The sequence below is a fragment of the Erpetoichthys calabaricus genome, chromosome 5 (assembly GCF_900747795.2).
Source record: "Erpetoichthys calabaricus chromosome 5, fErpCal1.3, whole genome shotgun sequence".
In the NCBI taxonomy this organism is placed as follows: Eukaryota; Metazoa; Chordata; class Cladistia; order Polypteriformes; family Polypteridae; genus Erpetoichthys; species Erpetoichthys calabaricus.
This window is the reverse complement of record NC_041398.2, coordinates 18,439,225-18,456,161: the sequence shown is the minus strand read 5'-3', so window position 1 is coordinate 18,456,161 and position 16,937 is coordinate 18,439,225. Positions and strand designations below refer to the sequence as shown.

General features: G+C 43.4%; 1 protein-coding gene across 1 annotated transcript in view; it reads left to right on the top strand.

Moving 5' to 3' along the window:
* Nucleotides 1–616: 616 nt before the first annotated feature.
* Nucleotides 617–16,937, top strand: part of LOC114641707 (zinc finger protein OZF-like) — a 36,905-nt gene continuing 20,584 nt past the window's right edge. The window contains exons 1-3 of the mRNA XM_028790732.2: nt 617–742; nt 12,303–12,414; nt 15,707–16,251. Of these exons, the coding sequence (XP_028646565.1) occupies nt 15,873–16,251 (379 nt within the window). The 5' untranslated portion in view covers nt 617–742; nt 12,303–12,414; nt 15,707–15,872. The remainder of the gene's footprint in view (nt 743–12,302; nt 12,415–15,706; nt 16,252–16,937) is intronic.

The following is a 16,937-nucleotide window of genomic DNA, read 5'->3' as shown; positions in this document are numbered from 1 at the left end:
TCTTTTTTCCTTAATTAGCAACCAAACAATATTAAGACACAAAGTGCACAAACACATAAACAACAACCTGCATCCATCACACAATAACTGAAAATAAAGAAAGGTGAAGGCCTCCTCAGTAATGTTGATCTGCTCATGTCCACAAAACATTTTGACAGCGCTCTTAAAAAAGAAAATCGACAGTTTTGGAAATGTCTGCCATGGCAGAATGAGCACTATGGAATTAAATAACGGGTTTAATTAGCAATGAAAATTGGGTTCAAATTAAGAAACTGGTTGAGGTTTGAGGCCCCAACTTAGTTGCTCATCTGTTGGCTCACTTCACATCAAGTTTATGTTTAGGTGCCGTTTAAGGAAAAAGAATCAATTTAAGCAGTCAGAGTCTCAAGAAAAGTCCATTAAAATAAAGGGAAATAGTTAATTAGCAGAAAAAACTGGTCACTAATTAAGAAAAGAGTTAAAATGAAAACTTGCAGCCACAGTAGCTCCTGGTCTAATGTAATATAATTCAATATAATCCTCCTTCCGTCCAGTAGATGGCAGTGTTTGCTAGAAGATCCGCACCAGAGCGCCTTCTTTCTTTCTTTCGAGTCGCTCGTTGATGTCTCGTTTTGCTCTTTGATTTCTCCCGCGGACTACTCGGGTTGTCATACGAGGCGCGTGTCTGCACTTTCAGTGACAAAAGGGAGCCGAGGAAGAAGTGAAAAAGTGGCGAGGAGGAGGAGAATACGGACGAGAGTCGGTGAGCAACAGGAGCATAAAGCGGGGTGGGAGAGAACAGGAAGGAAAGTGGAACAGGACGTGGGCCGGAATGTTAGGAAGACGAGAAGAACATATTGAGGGCGATGGATCAGGGGAAAAGAGGAGTGAAGAAGACAAGGAGCGAGAGTGTCAATGAAAGTGAAATTGAGAAGGGAGAAAGAGAAAAGAGAGTCGTGCTCCAGTGTTGACGGTGACGGCGCGCCTCCCGTACACCCGTCATGCGGTTCCACTTTCCCCGTTTACTTTCACGCAGGTTGCCGTGTAAGTTGCTCGATCCTCCCGTTCCGTTATTTGAATTCTGCCCGAGTTTACTGTGCGTTCGGATTCGAAAAGATCCGAGATTAAAGCTTGGGAATTTCACAACAACTTTATTTCTCCCAAATTGCGTTTGTAGTACACATGGAGTAGTGACAGGCAATCCAATATAGACACGTGGAGGTTTCGTGAGTAGGCCGGATTAAGACACTGTGGTGTGCCTCTGGGCATCTGCACCTCTTGTGCCCCCCCCTTATACTCAAACGGAGACAAATCAAACGCAGCATACTACACACCTGAAACAATTTAGTCAGCCAATATTCCAAGCAAACGAACAAGCAGTCAGAGGACAGACTCCCCTGACACCTGCATGAATGTTCACAGATTCCACAGGGGTGTTAGAATCAGGGTTATCAATCGGGATTGGTAAGGACTTATAAATCAACGTACTGCTTTCTGTTTCCAACAAAATGAGTGTTTGGCTTTTGAAAAATCTTCTTTATACGGTTCTTTTTTGCCCCAAAAGAGGGTCAAACAAACAAGGCCTAGACCCCTCCCTTGTAATTTGATGTACTAAAGAAGGATAGTAAAATGTGAACAAATAGCACAACATTAAATAGAAAAAACAACCATAGTTACTACAGTATTCAGTTCTTACTGTTCAAAATACAAGAAATCAACATTAAATGTCAAAGCATGGTGCCTTTTAGCTACGGGTACAGCAATAAGATAAATCTTTGACTGTGAACAGAGTGCAGAACAAGAAAATAAAAGAAGCAAAGGACATCAAACCTTCTTATGAAAGTGAAGATCCTTGCCTAACAGCTACTACTCTTACCTGTGTTGTGCAGGGTCTACAGAAACCCCGTTAAGGTCTCTGCTGCCAATCATCAGGTGGGCCCTGGGCTCTATCATCATCATCATCATCATCATCTTCATACACATTGAACTTGGCCACTTGCTTATGGGCAGTTGTGGCACTTCCACTTGAAATACCCCATTAGGTGCCCCTCAGACCTGACCAAGCTCCTGTTAGCGTATTCCCTTCTTCTTCTTCTTTTGGCTGCTCCCATTAGGGGTCGCCACAGCGGATCATCTTCTTCCATCTCTTCCTGTCCTACGCGTCTTGCTCTGTTACACCCATCACCTGCATGTGATCTCTCACCACATCCATAAAACTTCTCTTAGGCCTTCCTCTGTTCCTCTTACCTGGCAGCTCTATCCTTAGCACCCTTCTCCCAATATGCCCAGCATCTCTGCTCTGCACATGTCCAAACCAACGCAATCCTGCCTCTCTGACTTGTCTCCAAACTGTCCAACTTGAGCTGATCCTCTAATGTCCTCATTTCTAATCCTGAACATCCTCATCACACCCAATGCAAATCTTAACATCTCTAACTCTGACACCTCCAGCTCTGTCTCCTGCTTTCTGGTCAGTGCCACCATCTCCAGCCCATATAACATAGCTGGTCTTACTACCGTCCTGTAGACCTTCCCTTTCACTCTTGCTGATACCCGTCTGTCACAAATCACTCCTGACACTCTTCTCCACCCACTCCACCCTGCTTGCACTCTCTTCTTCACCTCTCTTCCACAATCCCCATTACTCTGTACTGTTGATGCCAAGTATTTAAACTCATCCACCTTTGCCAACTCTACTCACTGCATCCTCACCATTCCACTGACCTCCCTCTCATTTACACACATGTATTCTGTCTTGGTGGTCCTACTGACCTTCATTCCTCTCCTCTCTAGAGCATATCTCCACCTCTCCAGGGTCTCCCCAACCTGCTCCCTACTATCGCTACAGATCGCAATGTCATCAGCAAACATCATAGACCACAGGAACTCCTGTTTAATCTCGTATATCAACCTGTCCATCACCAATGCAAATAAGAAAGGGCTCAGAGCCGAGCCCTGATGTAATCCCACCTCCGTCACTCCTACCGCAGACCTCACCACTGTCACACTTCCCTCGTACATATCCTGTACAACTCTTACGTACTTATTATTATTATTATTAAGTTACATTTATTGAGCGCCTTTCACAAACCCATGGTTGCTTTAAATACAGAGTAAAAAAAAAAAATTACACAGATGACAAAAGTTCGTAGAAGAGGAAAGTGTTTACTTCTCTGCCACTCCCGACTTCCTTATACCACAGCTCCTTTCGAGTCACCCTGTCATATGCTTTCTCCACGTCCACAAAGATGCAATGCAACTCCTTCTGGCCTTCTCTCTACTTCTCCATCAGAAGCAAACATCTCATCTGTGGTGCTCTTTCTTGGCGTAAAACCATCCTGGTGCTCACTAATCATCCCCTCACTTCTTAACTGAGCTTCCACTACTCTTTCTCATAACTTCATGCTGTGGCTCATCAATTTTATCCCCCTGTAGTTACTGCAGTCCTGCACATCCCCCTTATTCTTAAATATCAGCACCAGTACACTTCTTCTCCACTCCTCAGGCATTCTCTCACTTTCCAAGATTCCGTTAAACAATCTGGTTAAAATCTCCACTGCCATCTCTCCTAAACATCTCCATGCTTTCGCAGGTGTGTCATCTGCACCAATGGCCTTTCCATTCTTCATCCTCTTCATAGCTGTCCTTACTTCTAATTCCTTACCCTAATTCACTATCTCCACATCATCCAACCTCTTCTCTCTCTCGTTCTTTTCATTCATCAGTCTCTCAAAGTACTCTTTCCATCTGCTCACTACACTCTCCTCACTTGTTGCCATCTTTATCTTTTACCACCCTAACCTGCTGCACATCTTTCTCAGCTTGGCCCCTCTGTTTAGCCCACCGGTCCTTTTCTCCCTCCTTATTGTCCAACCTCTCATACAACTCATCATACACCTTTTCTTTAGCCTTCGCCACCTCTCTCTTCACCTTGCGCCTTATCTCCTTGTACACTTGTCTACTTTCTGCATCTGTCTGAGTACAGTCATCCCTCACCTATTGCGGGGGTTACGTTCCAGAGCCCCTGCGATAGGTGAAAATCCGCGAAGTAGCGACCTATATTTATTTTATTATTTATGTATATTTTAAGGCTTTATAAACCCTTCCCACACTCTTATAAACCTTTCTCACTTTCTTATTAACCTTTCCCACACTCTTATAAACACTTCCTATGCTCTTAAACACTTTCTACATTCTTAAACACCGCAGAGCAACACTACACGACTCAATCAGACGTCGATGTGTCTGCCACTCGCTTTGTGAAGGGGGGCAGCTGAACTCACGCTGAGCAGAAATGGACTTTGTGCTGCTTCTGCCAAAATGCCTGCTTGTCGCTCTGCGTATTCTGAAGGAGGAGGAGGAGTGGGGGTGTGTGAGGGCTGAACGCACGTTCGCTCAAACCCCCCTCCCCGGAGGCGCAGTACGCTCCTGCCACTTCGCATTGTCAAGGAGGTGGGGAGCTGAATGAACGCTAACTTTGTGCTGCTTGTCGCTCTGCGTGTCAATAATTTAAAAGCCTGTACAGCACCTATTTTCCTATCTCAATGCCTTGTCTTGCGTGAAGTTAAAATGTTTTATAATAGTGAGATGTTACTCATATCCTTAGCCCGACATCTACATATCATATGTGTTAACAAAGTGTGTTTTATAAGTTTACATGTGTTTAAAGCATGTGGGATGGGTATTTTAAGGCTTAAACTATAAAAATATTTATTTATATGGTCTTTCTATATCGCAGATTTTCACCTATTGCTGATGGGTCTGGAACATAACTTCCGCGATAGGCGGGCGATCACTTGTATTTAAAAAACCCGCAATACAATGAAGCTGCAATAGGTGAACCACGATATGGCGAGGGACGAATGTATCCCACTTGTTCTTCGTCATCCGCTTCCTCTGTATACAGGTGCTGGTCATAAAATTAGAATATCATGACAAAGTTGATTTATTTCCATAATTCCATTCAAAAAGTGAAACTTGTATATTAGATTCATTCATTACACACAGACTGATGTTTAATCAAATGTTTATTTCTTTTAATTTTTATGATTATAACTGACAACTAATGAAAGTCCCAAATTCAGTATCTCGGAAAATTAGAATATTGTGAAAAGGTTCAATATTGAAGACCCCTGGTGCCACACTCTAATCAGCTAATTAACTCCAAACACCTGCAAAAGCCTTTAAATGATCTCTCAGTCGAGTTCTGTAGGCTACACAATCATGGGGAAGACTGCTGACTTGACAGTTGTCCAAAAGATGACCATTGACACCTTGCACAAGGAGGAGGGCAGGACACAAAAGGTCATTGCTAAAGAGGCTGGCTGTTCACAGAGCTCTGTGTCCAAGCACATTAATAGAGAGGCGAAGGGAAGGACAAGATGTGGTAGAAAAAAGTGTACAAGCAATAGGGATAACCGCACCCTGGAGAGGATTGTGAAACAAAACCCATTCAAAAATGTGGGGGAGATTCACAAAGAGTGGACTGCAGCTGGAGTCAGTGCTTCAAGAACCACCACACACAGACGTATGCAAGACATGGGTTTCAGCTGTCGCATTCCTTGTGTCAAGCCACTCTTGAACAAGACACAGCGTCAGAAGCGTCTCGCTTGGGCTAAAGACAAAAAGGACTGGACTGCTGCTTTCTGATGAAAGTAAATTTTGCATTTCCTTTGGAAATCAAGGTCCCAGAGTCTGGAGGAAGAGAAGAGAGGCACAGAATCCACATTGCGTGAGGTCCAGTGTAAAGTTTCCACAGTCAGTGGTGGTTTGGGGTGCCATGTCATCTGCTGGTGTTGGTCCATTGTGTTTTCTGAGGTCCAAGGTCAACACAGCCGTCTACCAGGAAGTTTTAGAGCACTTCATGCTTCCTGCTGCTGACGAACTTTATGGAGATGCAGATTTCATTTTCCAACAGGACCTGGCACCTGCACACAGTGCCAAAGCTACCAGTACCTGGTTTAAGGACCATGGTATCCCTGTTCTTGATTGGCCAGCAAACTCGCCTGACCTTAACCCCATAGAAAATCTATGAGGTATTGTGAAGAGGAAGATGCAATACGCCAGACCCAACAATTCAGAAGAGCTGAAGGCCACTATCAGAGCAACATGGGCTCTCATAACACCTGAGCAGTGCCACAGACTGATCGACTCCATGCCACGCCGCATTGCTGCAGTAATCCAGGCCAAGGGAGCCCCAACTAAATATTGAGTGCTGTACATGCTCATACTTTTCATGTTCATACCTTTCAGTTGGCCAACATTTCTTAAAATCCTTTTTTTGCATTAGTCTTAATTGATATTCTAATTTTCCCAGATACTGAATTTGGGACTTTCATTAGTTGTCAGTTATAATCATCAACATTAAAAGAAATAAACATTTGAAATACATCAGTCTGTGTGTAATGAATGAATCTAATATACAAGTTTCACTTTTTGAATGGAATTACTGAAATAAATCAACTTTGTCATGATATTCGAATTTTATGACCAGCACCTGTACTCTCGTGTACTTCCTCATTCCTTTCCCTCCTTCCTCTGTTAAAGCTAAATCCTGATGGTTTGTGAGGCTTTATCTTTTCTAATTAAAAACAAATGTAGCATTTCAGCAAAGTTTGTAATGTGACCCCATTTCTAGACTTTTAGCTCACCCACTAAGTCTGGTTTTCTGAACCTTCTCTTACTGGGGGCAGCAGCTCTGGTGTCAACAAGCCAAGTGGGCCACACAATAAAAATGTTAGGCTTACATATAAAATATTTACCTGGGAATGACATGAATGTTTCTTTATATATAATACGCTACCGTGGCTGTCCATTTGTCTGTTCCAGATTTTAAATCACCTGAAGCTCGCAAACCGTTTTACCTATTGACCTGAAATTTGGTACACATATACTACGTGACCTCTACTGTCCACTTTCAGGGTGATGATTGACCTCCAAGGTTATTCCTCTTTTTATTGTATTTTATTGTAGAATCAACTCTCTGCAGCGGCCAGTAGGGCTGACGTGCGGCACATGTGTGCAGGCGCTGTTCTCATCCCTACCACATTCGCCATCACTTTCTCTACCTCTTCATATCCCAAATCATTCCTGAGGCAAATTAAGACTTAAGTGCCAGCTTAAGTGAAAAATTAAAGAAAAGGTACTAAGTAATTGCAACACAAACACTGACTTAATCATGTTTAACGTGAAAAGATGCCGATGAAAGAAGAGAAGAAGCGTGCTGCTAGAGTGAAGAAAAGAAGAGCTGCTCAGGAGCAAATGAATGGTAAATGTACAGAGAAAAGAGGATGAAAACTGTAAGTCCAGTGGATTCACTGCACGTTATCATGCAGTATGCCGTTACTGGTGTTCAGAGGTGGGTAGAGTAGCCAAAAATTGTACTCAAGTAAGAGTAGCGTTACTTCAAAATAATATTACTCAAGTAGAAGTAAAAAGTAGTCATCCAAAAAAATGACTCAAGTAATAGTTAAAAAAGTATTTGGTGAAAAGACTACTCAAGTACTGAGTAACTGTTTGATCATAATAAATCTTTTTTTTTTTTTTAGAAATGTAATAAGACAGACACAAATATAAAATAATGTGCAAAGTCTGGTATTTCCAAATAATAAAAAATGAGTAAAAATAAATAACATCTTCACAAAATAAAGATGCACAAATAACACAAAGTTCCAAAACTCAGTTTTTCACAACAAAGCTTTTGAAGCCAATACCTACAGTAGGTAACATGTATGTTTGAACAGTGCAAACTACTTACAGTGATTAGATATACAGTACACTGACAGTATAATCTTTATATACAATACGCTACCGTGGCTGTCCGTTCGTCTGTCCAGGATTTTAAATCACCTGTAGCTCACAAACGGTTTGAACTATTGACCTAAAATTTGGTACACATATACTACGTGATGTCTACTGTCCGCTTTTGGGGTGATGATTGACCTCCACGGTTATTCCTCTTTTTTATTTTAGAGCGGCTAGCAGGGTGGCTGTGTGGCGTATGTTTACGGGCGCCATTCTCATCCCTACCACATTCGACGTCACTTCCCCTACCTCTTCGTATCTTAAACCATTCTTGAGGCAGATTGAAGACTTAAGTGTCAGCTTAAGTGAAAAATTAAAGAAAACGTACTAAGTAATTGCAACACAAACACGGACTTAATCAGTTTTAATGTGAAAAGATGCCAACGGAAGAAGAGAAGAAGCGGGCCGCTAGGGTTGAGAAAAGAAAAGCTGCTCAAGAAGCAGCAAGCGCATCAACCTCTAAGCAAACGAATGCTAAACGTACAGAGAAAGAGGATGAAAACTATAAGTCAAATGTATTCTGCAGTGCGCCGTTACTGGTACTGTATATTCACTTGCCCTCCAAATAGCACAGCTGATAGAAAATAACATTAGAACAAGGCACGTACAAGAAGTCTCACTTTACCATGACTGTCTGTGTCTGTGCATGTTTGGTTAAAACATGCTTGTTCTTCACTCAGTGAAGTGATGGTTACGCTTCAATAGGAGTTGGCTCTCAAGGTTCTTGCAGTGAAGCTGTGACTGTTTAGCAGTGAACAGGAGTCCCGCGTGACTCAAAAGTCTCTCACAGGCTGCAGACGCAGGAAGTTTGTGTGTGGTCATGTGACTGCATGGCTACGTCTGATTAATGAAACGGAGTCATGTGATTATTGTTGCTTCCTCTGATTGGTGAAACAGTCATGCAGTAGATCCACTGGCGACTTCTCTCTGGCAAAAATATAGTGTATCTAATGTGTAAATGGAAAAATGTAATGAGTCGAGTGTTGCCCAATGTAGCGGAGTAAGAGTAGCATTTCTTCTTCACAAATGTACTCAAGTAAAAGTAAAAAGTATGGTGCAGTAAAAAAGTACAATTTTTTTTAAAAGATACTCAAGTAAATGTAACTCGTTACTACCAACCTCTGCTGGTGTTTAATAATTTCTGAAATCAGATCTTCATAAAAAATACCAATGAAGAAGAGAACTAAACAAAACGAAATGCAAGCACCTTTGTGCAGTTAGACAAGAGTGAAACTAACCAGCAACTCTGTGTGTTCAAGTAGTAATTATAAAAAAAAAAAAAAATAGTCTGCAATTAGCTTGAATAACTTTCTACATACAATAGTTCACTTGTCATAAATAACACCTGCTTTTCTCACTAAATGTCCTGTTGTTGTCTAGAGGAGGTGATTCTGAATGGTTGTAAACGGGGATTCATTTGCCACATCTGCATTTTCTAATTAACAAACACCAAAGGAGTCACTAAATGGTACCTGTGCTCACCGACTGGACGGCACACGAGATATTCCACAAGCAGAAGGCCGTAATCTCGGGTGCAGCTGATGGAAAAAGGGGGAAATAGAATGCTGGGCTTCCATTTTCTTTAGAGACGTTTCCACGGTGTTTTAAACCAAAACAAGAAGAGCCCATGAGCAAAGTAGTGATGGACAACTTTGGAACAGGACAGGACAGCAGCGTGAATTGAAATGCTTTAAAGCAGCTCCATTTGGAATTGGTACTTGATGTGAAGCCCTGCTAAGGCGTCATCAAGTGCTCTTGTTAAATGATCAGAGAGACACGTCTCATGAGAGGACTGTGAGCGTATTTTAAATAACGTGGTATTAAACCTGTTTGGTGCATCCACTGGATCGTGATGCCAAGTACTTTGTTATCTCGTACTTAAGATTGTTCGTTAATTAGTGAGTGTTTTCCTGGAATGATTGGTGACCGTGTATGCGAGTAACACCCAGGAGCTGTGCACGATAAAAGCAGAAGACGGTTTTGTGCCTCCCAGGTTGAGAACTCCTGCACTAAGCTGGTGTCTGCCCATCTCGCTTTCTTAACTGTAGTAGAGAAACTGGATGCCTGGCCAGACTTAGGAATGTTACTTTTTTAGTGAGTGGTTTTGTTTAATATTAACTTAATGATTTTTTTTTTGTTTTTTGGTGAACCTATCAGCGAATGCACTTGTGAAGACACACACAATGTGATGAGTCTAGAAGGGCATAGCAGCCACTCAACCCGACGCAGACAGATGCAGCAGACACACTTACAAAAACACAAGCATTTTTATTTTCTTTCTTCACTTGTGGGTAACGTCTTTCCCTTTCCCACAAGTACACAACACAGTCCCAATGCACAAGCACAACACCTAAACACAATACTCGCTTTTCTTTCTTCTCCACTCCTCCTCCTCCCGTCTCTGGCTCCTTTTATATGTTACCCGGATTACCCATATGGGCTCTGGAGCAGCTGCAGCACCCCCAGATCCCAACTTCATCTCCCATGAAGCCCTGCACGAGTCCGAGGCACCACTGCCACCCATGGATGCCTGCCATCTAGCGTCCTAGGGAAGGAGGAGGTAGTGTTCTGCCCATGCTTGCTCCCCACTGGTCATCTCAGCAAAGAGGTGTCCTGGCCGTCTTTGACAACAGCCATAGAGATATGCTCATGACTCCAGTGTTTCCTTTTTGTTTTTTTTTGCTGAAGGTGTGCCACCCCCCAAGGTTCTCATGCCCCCATCAGCACCTGCTCAGTTGCCCATATGGTTAATCCGGCAGACCATAGCCTATTCTATCAGAATCCAGGTACAAGGCAAGAATCACCTTGGACGTGGTGCCAGTCCATATCACAGTGATGCTGGGTTCACTCCGAGTCACCATTGAGCCGGACCTGCAGACCTTTCAGTAGTGGGGGTGTGTGGTATAGCGGGTCCACAGCTCTTAGCAAAGGCCAGTTTTTTAAATGAATAATCACAGTGCTCGTGGCGTAGCGAGGAGGCGTGGTAGTGTGGCTGAAGCAGTTCCCGGGTGGATTCGTGCTGTGGTCGTTTCTCACCTAAGTGCACAGGTGAGAGACGGTCCACGGCGTAATTGTTCCCGGGAGCTGTTGATTGCCACAGTTGCCACGTCCATTATATAGAGAAGCCCAAGACGGATAGGGAAGAGAAGAGAACAAGAAAAAGAAAAGAGAAGGAAACGGAGGTTGTAGAAGGAAGCAGGAAGTGAGCGAGTGAGAGAAAGTCAGTGTGGGAGAACAAGCGAGCGAGAGCAGGCTCGCAGCAGCTGAGCAGGCAGCATGGCAGCCTGGGTGTTTGGCCGACACCTGGGGGAGTAGTAGATGTGGTCGCTGTCGTAGAGATTAGTTTGGAGGACAGCAGTGACTGGAAGGTGGGAGACTCTCTGTGGTGTCCCCAGCGTGAGAGCCTTGGTCGTTGGGGAATCCCAAGTCACTGTCAGGGGGAGCCGACCTGAGCCAAGGATCGGTAAGGCAACTGACAGTAGAAGCAGGCACTGAGAAGGTCAGCTATATATCATCTACTGTTAAATTCTGCTCTGTACTTCTAAAATGTATATTTTTTATTTCTTACTATATTGAGAAATTGTTCTGTTCTGTGTACTGCATTGTATTGTATTGACCCCCTTCTTTTGACACCCACTGCACGCCCAACCTACCTGGAAAGGGGTCTCTCTTTGAACTGCCTTTCCCGAGGTTTCTTCCATTTTTCCCTACTAGGTTTTTTTTGGGAGTTTTTCCTTGTCTTCTTAGAGAGTCAAGGCTGGGGGGCTGTCAAGAGGCAGGGCCTGTTAAAGCCCATTGCGGCACTTCCTGTGTGATTTTGGGCTATACAAAAATAAACTGTATTGTCAGCTGCAGAGAGAGCGTCTCGCCTGCTGCAGGGCCCAAATGGGAGAAGCAGGTGAGACGCTAATGTAAAAGAGGCACTGGGCTTGTCATTGGTTTTTTAAAAGACTGCTTCCTGCATAATGTTTTAACTTCGGTTTTAAAGGATTGTTTTTCTATGGTTTTTAAACCTCCACATTTCTTTTACGGATTATTTATTTATTGACATTTGAATCACTGCACTATTTGGATACTGCACTTTGTTTTGATTATTGTTGTAAATAAAAGCACTTTTGCACATTTTCATCATCCCCTTGCTGTGTTGTTGCCTCACTGTCTGTCTAGCTCATCGGTAACATTACCGACGGTGTTGGGTTCAAGGGCTCCCAAACAGCGGATGGGAACATGGAGCAGAACCCACATCGTCACAGGGTGATTGGTGTCCTCACAGCAGTAGTGAGAAGACTCAGGGGGCACCTTTTAAATTCTGTACAGACAGCTGGGGGAGTGCTATTCAAGCCAAGGACACAGGAGCCATAAAATGTTTAAGAGTACATCTCCATCCGTTCACTAGGTGGCAGTATTTATTCTAACCATTGCCCAGCCATGTCATACCAAAATAATCTTGATATTACAATTTGTGGATATTCAGATTTATCTACTAAACAAAACCCCTTTTTTTTCTTCCATTTGTATAGATTGGGAGATGTTTGTTTGAACATCTGAAAGAGCCACTGAATCGCACTAACATGCAGAAGACTTACGGAATGGTGCAAGAGAAGAGAAGTGTGAGGAGTTCATCTTGAAAAGGTAGAGATGACACTGAGGAAGTTAGCTAACATGGTGGGTATCAGCCACAGTCCTGTAGGCACAGAACAGAACAGGTGGCCAGAAGAAGTTCAGACCCGTGAGAATATAGCAGAAAAGACACTGAAGGTACGTGTAGGTCAAGAGATATCAAATAATTTCAATGTTACTCTGTTACCTGGCTATAACACTATATGAAATCAAGCTGAATTAATATGGTGGACATTATTTATTTGTTACGTTTTATTAATTTTATTAAAATCAAATAACATTCCATACATGCAAGTCAAGTTTAGCAAAACTAGGTTCGAAACAAATTGCCCCCCACCCATGATATGGTGGAAATTTAACACAACAAGATTAGCCACCATCCTACAGGCACACAGCCATCAGTTTACAAACTGCTGGCCTTCCCTCCATTAACGCAGGCACTTAATTCAGTCGAGAGTAACAGGGGACACAGGCAACATGGGGTGCAGAGCAGCAACTGACCCTAGAGGGGGCACCAGTCCATAACTAGTTACTTTAGACCTGTCAGTGAGCCAAACTCCCGTGTCTTTGGAATGTAACGGGAAAAACTGGAGGAGTGAAAGAATAAAAAAACAAATCAAACCATAAGTGGCCAGGCCTGTACTAGAAACACATGCCATCTGAAGATGTGAGGACAATCAGGTGTGAGTGGGAATATCAAATGAGTTTTAAATGAATACTCCTGGATCAGTGTGGCCATCAGGTGCAGGCAGTGAGCATTCAGTTGAGCTGTCTGTGGAGCAAAAAATGGAGCTGCCTTTGATCTGAGGAAGTCATTTGGAGCTTAAAGTGACTTGGTAATGAGTGGGGGGGTCTCCATGGCAGAAGTATGTTGAGTTAAGAGTGGAGTTAGGGTAGCTGGAGTAATAAAGGAAGAGGAGTGCTTTTAAGCATGAAGCAGTGTGTTGGTGTTAGAACCACCTCTCCAACCAGATGGAAATCATTCAGGCAGGACCACCGAGGCTGTAGTTCGGTTTGCGAATAGTTTTTAATTGCAGCAAAACGGGACTCATTGCATGATTGAACTGAATGTGTGTTTTTGTTGGTTTGGAATTTCAAGACATCTAAGTCCAAATCTCTTTAAAGTGGTGTTTTTAGTTTAGGTCAGATTCAGCCTTGAGCTTTCATTGTTGTATTTGGGCCAGCTTTGACGTATATTTCCAGTATGAAACACATGAAATGGATGGAAAAAAATTAAAAATGTTCCCCTTTCTCTTTTCTTTATTTTTGTCTTGATTAGTCGGATATTTTTTGTGTGTCAAGTAGGTTTTCACTGCAGAGATCTCCTTAGGCCAGGGGTGCCTAACTCTGGTCCGGGTGGGCCACAGTGGCTTCAGCTTTTCATTTTAGCCCTTTTCCTAATCGGCGACCAGTTTTCACTACCGACAGACAGACAGACAGACAGACAGACAGACAGACAGACAGACAGACAGACAGACAGACAGACAGACAGACAGACAGATAGATAGATAGATAGATAGATAGATAGATAGATAGATAGATAGATATTTTATTAATCCCCAAGGGGAAATTCACATACTCCAGCAGCAGCATACTGATAAAAATAATATTAATTAAAGACTGATTAAAAATGCAGTGCAAGTTAAAAAATGCAAGGTGGAGAGTGCGAGGCAGGTATAAGACAGTAACTTTGTATAATGTTAACGTTTACCCCCCCAGGTGAAATTGAAGAGTCACATAGTGTGAGGGAGGAACGATCTCCTCAGTCTGTCAGTGGAGCAGGACGGTGACAGCAGTCTGTCGCTGAAGCTGCTCCTCTGTCTGGAGATGATTCTGTTCAGTGGATGCAGTAGATTCTCCATGATTGACAGGAGTCTGCTCAGTGCCTGTCTCTCTGCCACAGATGTCAAACTGTCCAGCTCCGTGCCTACAATAGAGCCTGCCTTCCTCACCAGTTTGTCCAGGCGTGAGGCGTCCCTCTTCTTTATGCTGCCTCCCCAACACACCACTGCGTAGAAGAGGGCACTCGCCACAACCCTCTGATAGAACATCTGCAGTATCTTATTGCAGATGTTGAAGGACGCCAGCCTTCTAAGGAAGTATAGTCGGCTCTGTCCACTCTTGCACAGAGCATCAGTATTGGCAGACCAGCCCAGTTTATCATTCAGCTGCACTCCCAGGTATTTGTAGGTCTGCATCCTCTGCACACAGTCACCTCTGATGATCACGGGGTCCATGAGGGGTCTGGTCCTCCTAAAATCCACCACTAGCTCCTTGGTTTTGCTGGTGTTCAGGTGTAGGTGGTTTGAGTCGCACCATTTAACAAAGTCCTTGATTAGGTTCCTATACTCCTCCTCCTGCCCACTCCTGATGCAGCCCACGATAGCAGTGTCGTCAGCGAACTTTTGCACGTGGCAGGACTCCGAGTTGTATTGGAAGTCCGATGTATATAGGCCGAACAGGACCAGAGAAAGTACAGTCCCCTGCGGCGCTCCTGTGCTGTTGACCACAATGTCAGAGCTGCAGTTCCCGAAACGCACATACTGAGGTCTGTCTTTAAGATAGTCCATGATCCATGCCACCAGGTATGAATCTACTACCATCTCCTTTTCCCTTCATTTTAATAGCCCTGTTTTCAATGATTCAGTCATCTGAATTGTTTCGTTTTCTCATTAAATGGCAGCCAAACAGAAATGAGATATGAAACAAGCCTACAGATAACCAGCTAAACTGGAATTTGTCAAACTCGTGCCAGTTTCACTCCAAGCAGTTTCTTAATGAGAAGCCGATACTTACTGTTAATTAAAGCCATTATTGAATATCATAACTTGTTGCTGCTCTCATTCAGCCACAGCAGACTGCTGATTTTCTGTTTTTTTAAGACCACCGTCAAGATGTTTTGGTGACCTGAGCACACCAACCTGACCAAGACCTTAACCTTTCTTTATTTTCAGGTTAGCTGGCTTGTTTTGTGTCTCATTATCGTTTGGCTGCTCATTAAAGAAAAAGAAACAACTAAGGGGTCTGTGTCACATCAATTAAAACGAAGGCAAAACAAGTTAATCAGCAGGAAAAAATGGCTCAATAATTAAGAAGATGGTTAGAATGAAAACCTGCAGCCACTGCGGTCCACCTGGACCAGAGTTGGACACCCCTGCCTTAGGCTAACATGGAGGGTTCACAGCATTTCAAATTTCTTAACAAAGTTTAGTTTATAGTTTTTTGGTGTTTAGTTTACTCTGAAATGTGCTCAAGTTATTTTTGACAGCTTTATGAAGTAATTATGTCACTTTAATTTTGACAGATATAAAGGAGCCTCCTTCACAGGTTACATGGGACAAGAAGGTAGATGTCTAATGGCCTTAAGGCCAGGACCATCCATGTGAGAAGGAATCTTAGAAGAAAAGAACAGACACTTAAAAAGAAAGAAGAGTTTTACATGGAGCGCAGCCTCCAACAACAATAACGGCATGGGGGAAAGACTGGAGCCCTTTAAGCAAGAGGACTGTGAGTGGGGTGCACCTGAATATTGGAGTGTTAAGCTGGAGGATTGTGAAGGAGGAATTTCACTTTTTAAAGAGGAGGGGTGCAAGGAGAAGACTATTGAAATTCAAGTTGAGAAATCAGAAGATTTTTCAGTTAGTCTTGAGCTGCAAAAGCATGAAACAGAGAATATTTCTAAGGAAGATATCTGTGAAGAATCTCACGCATTCATTAATTTGGGACAACTGACTACCCAGCAGAATTCTATGGAGCTGAAATCTGAGCTAAGTCACTGTGAAGTGAAAATCAGCAAAGGAATCGGGAGAGAAGCAGATGAACGGAATTCGTCTATGAGCGTGGGAAGAAGTAAGTAATGTAATGAAACCTTAACCTTTCACCTTCTTTTATAAGTTGTATGTGTGTTTTTTATGGTGTATTTAGTAGAGTGAGATACACAAAAGAGATGAGCTGCTCGGGTGCGGATCGACTAACAATAGCTCACGTAATAATTAGTAAAATGTAAATGTATGTGTGAACTCAAAAAAAATTGAAGTGTCCCGTATATGAAATTCCTACAACAAGTTCTGTAACCAACAAAAAAAAAAAATCCTAAAATCCTTCCACCTATGCAGTTAAGTCTGCTGGAGAGATTTTGCTATTGTGACACGCAGCTGGGGGTGGTACCCAGCCGGGACGCCCAGAAGGACAGGAGGAGGGCTCATGCCTCCTCCGGACCGACAGGGGCGTCCCCATGCCTGGAGGACTTGGGACCCCAGCACTTCTGCGACACCTGGAAGTGCTTTTGGGGGGGAAGAAAAGAGGCACACGGAGTGCTTCTGGAAAGACAGCCGGCACTTCCGCCATGCAGGGGCGTGTCAGGGGAAGAACCATCTGGAGCACATCCGGGTGACTATAAAAGGGGCCGCCTCCCTTCATTCAAGGCTGGAGTCGGGTGGAAGAGGACAAGGTCTGAGAGTGAGAGATAGAGGAGAGAAGGAGGAGGCCTGAAGGCATTGTGGACTGGCCTGGAGTATTGGGGTGATTGGTGCTGT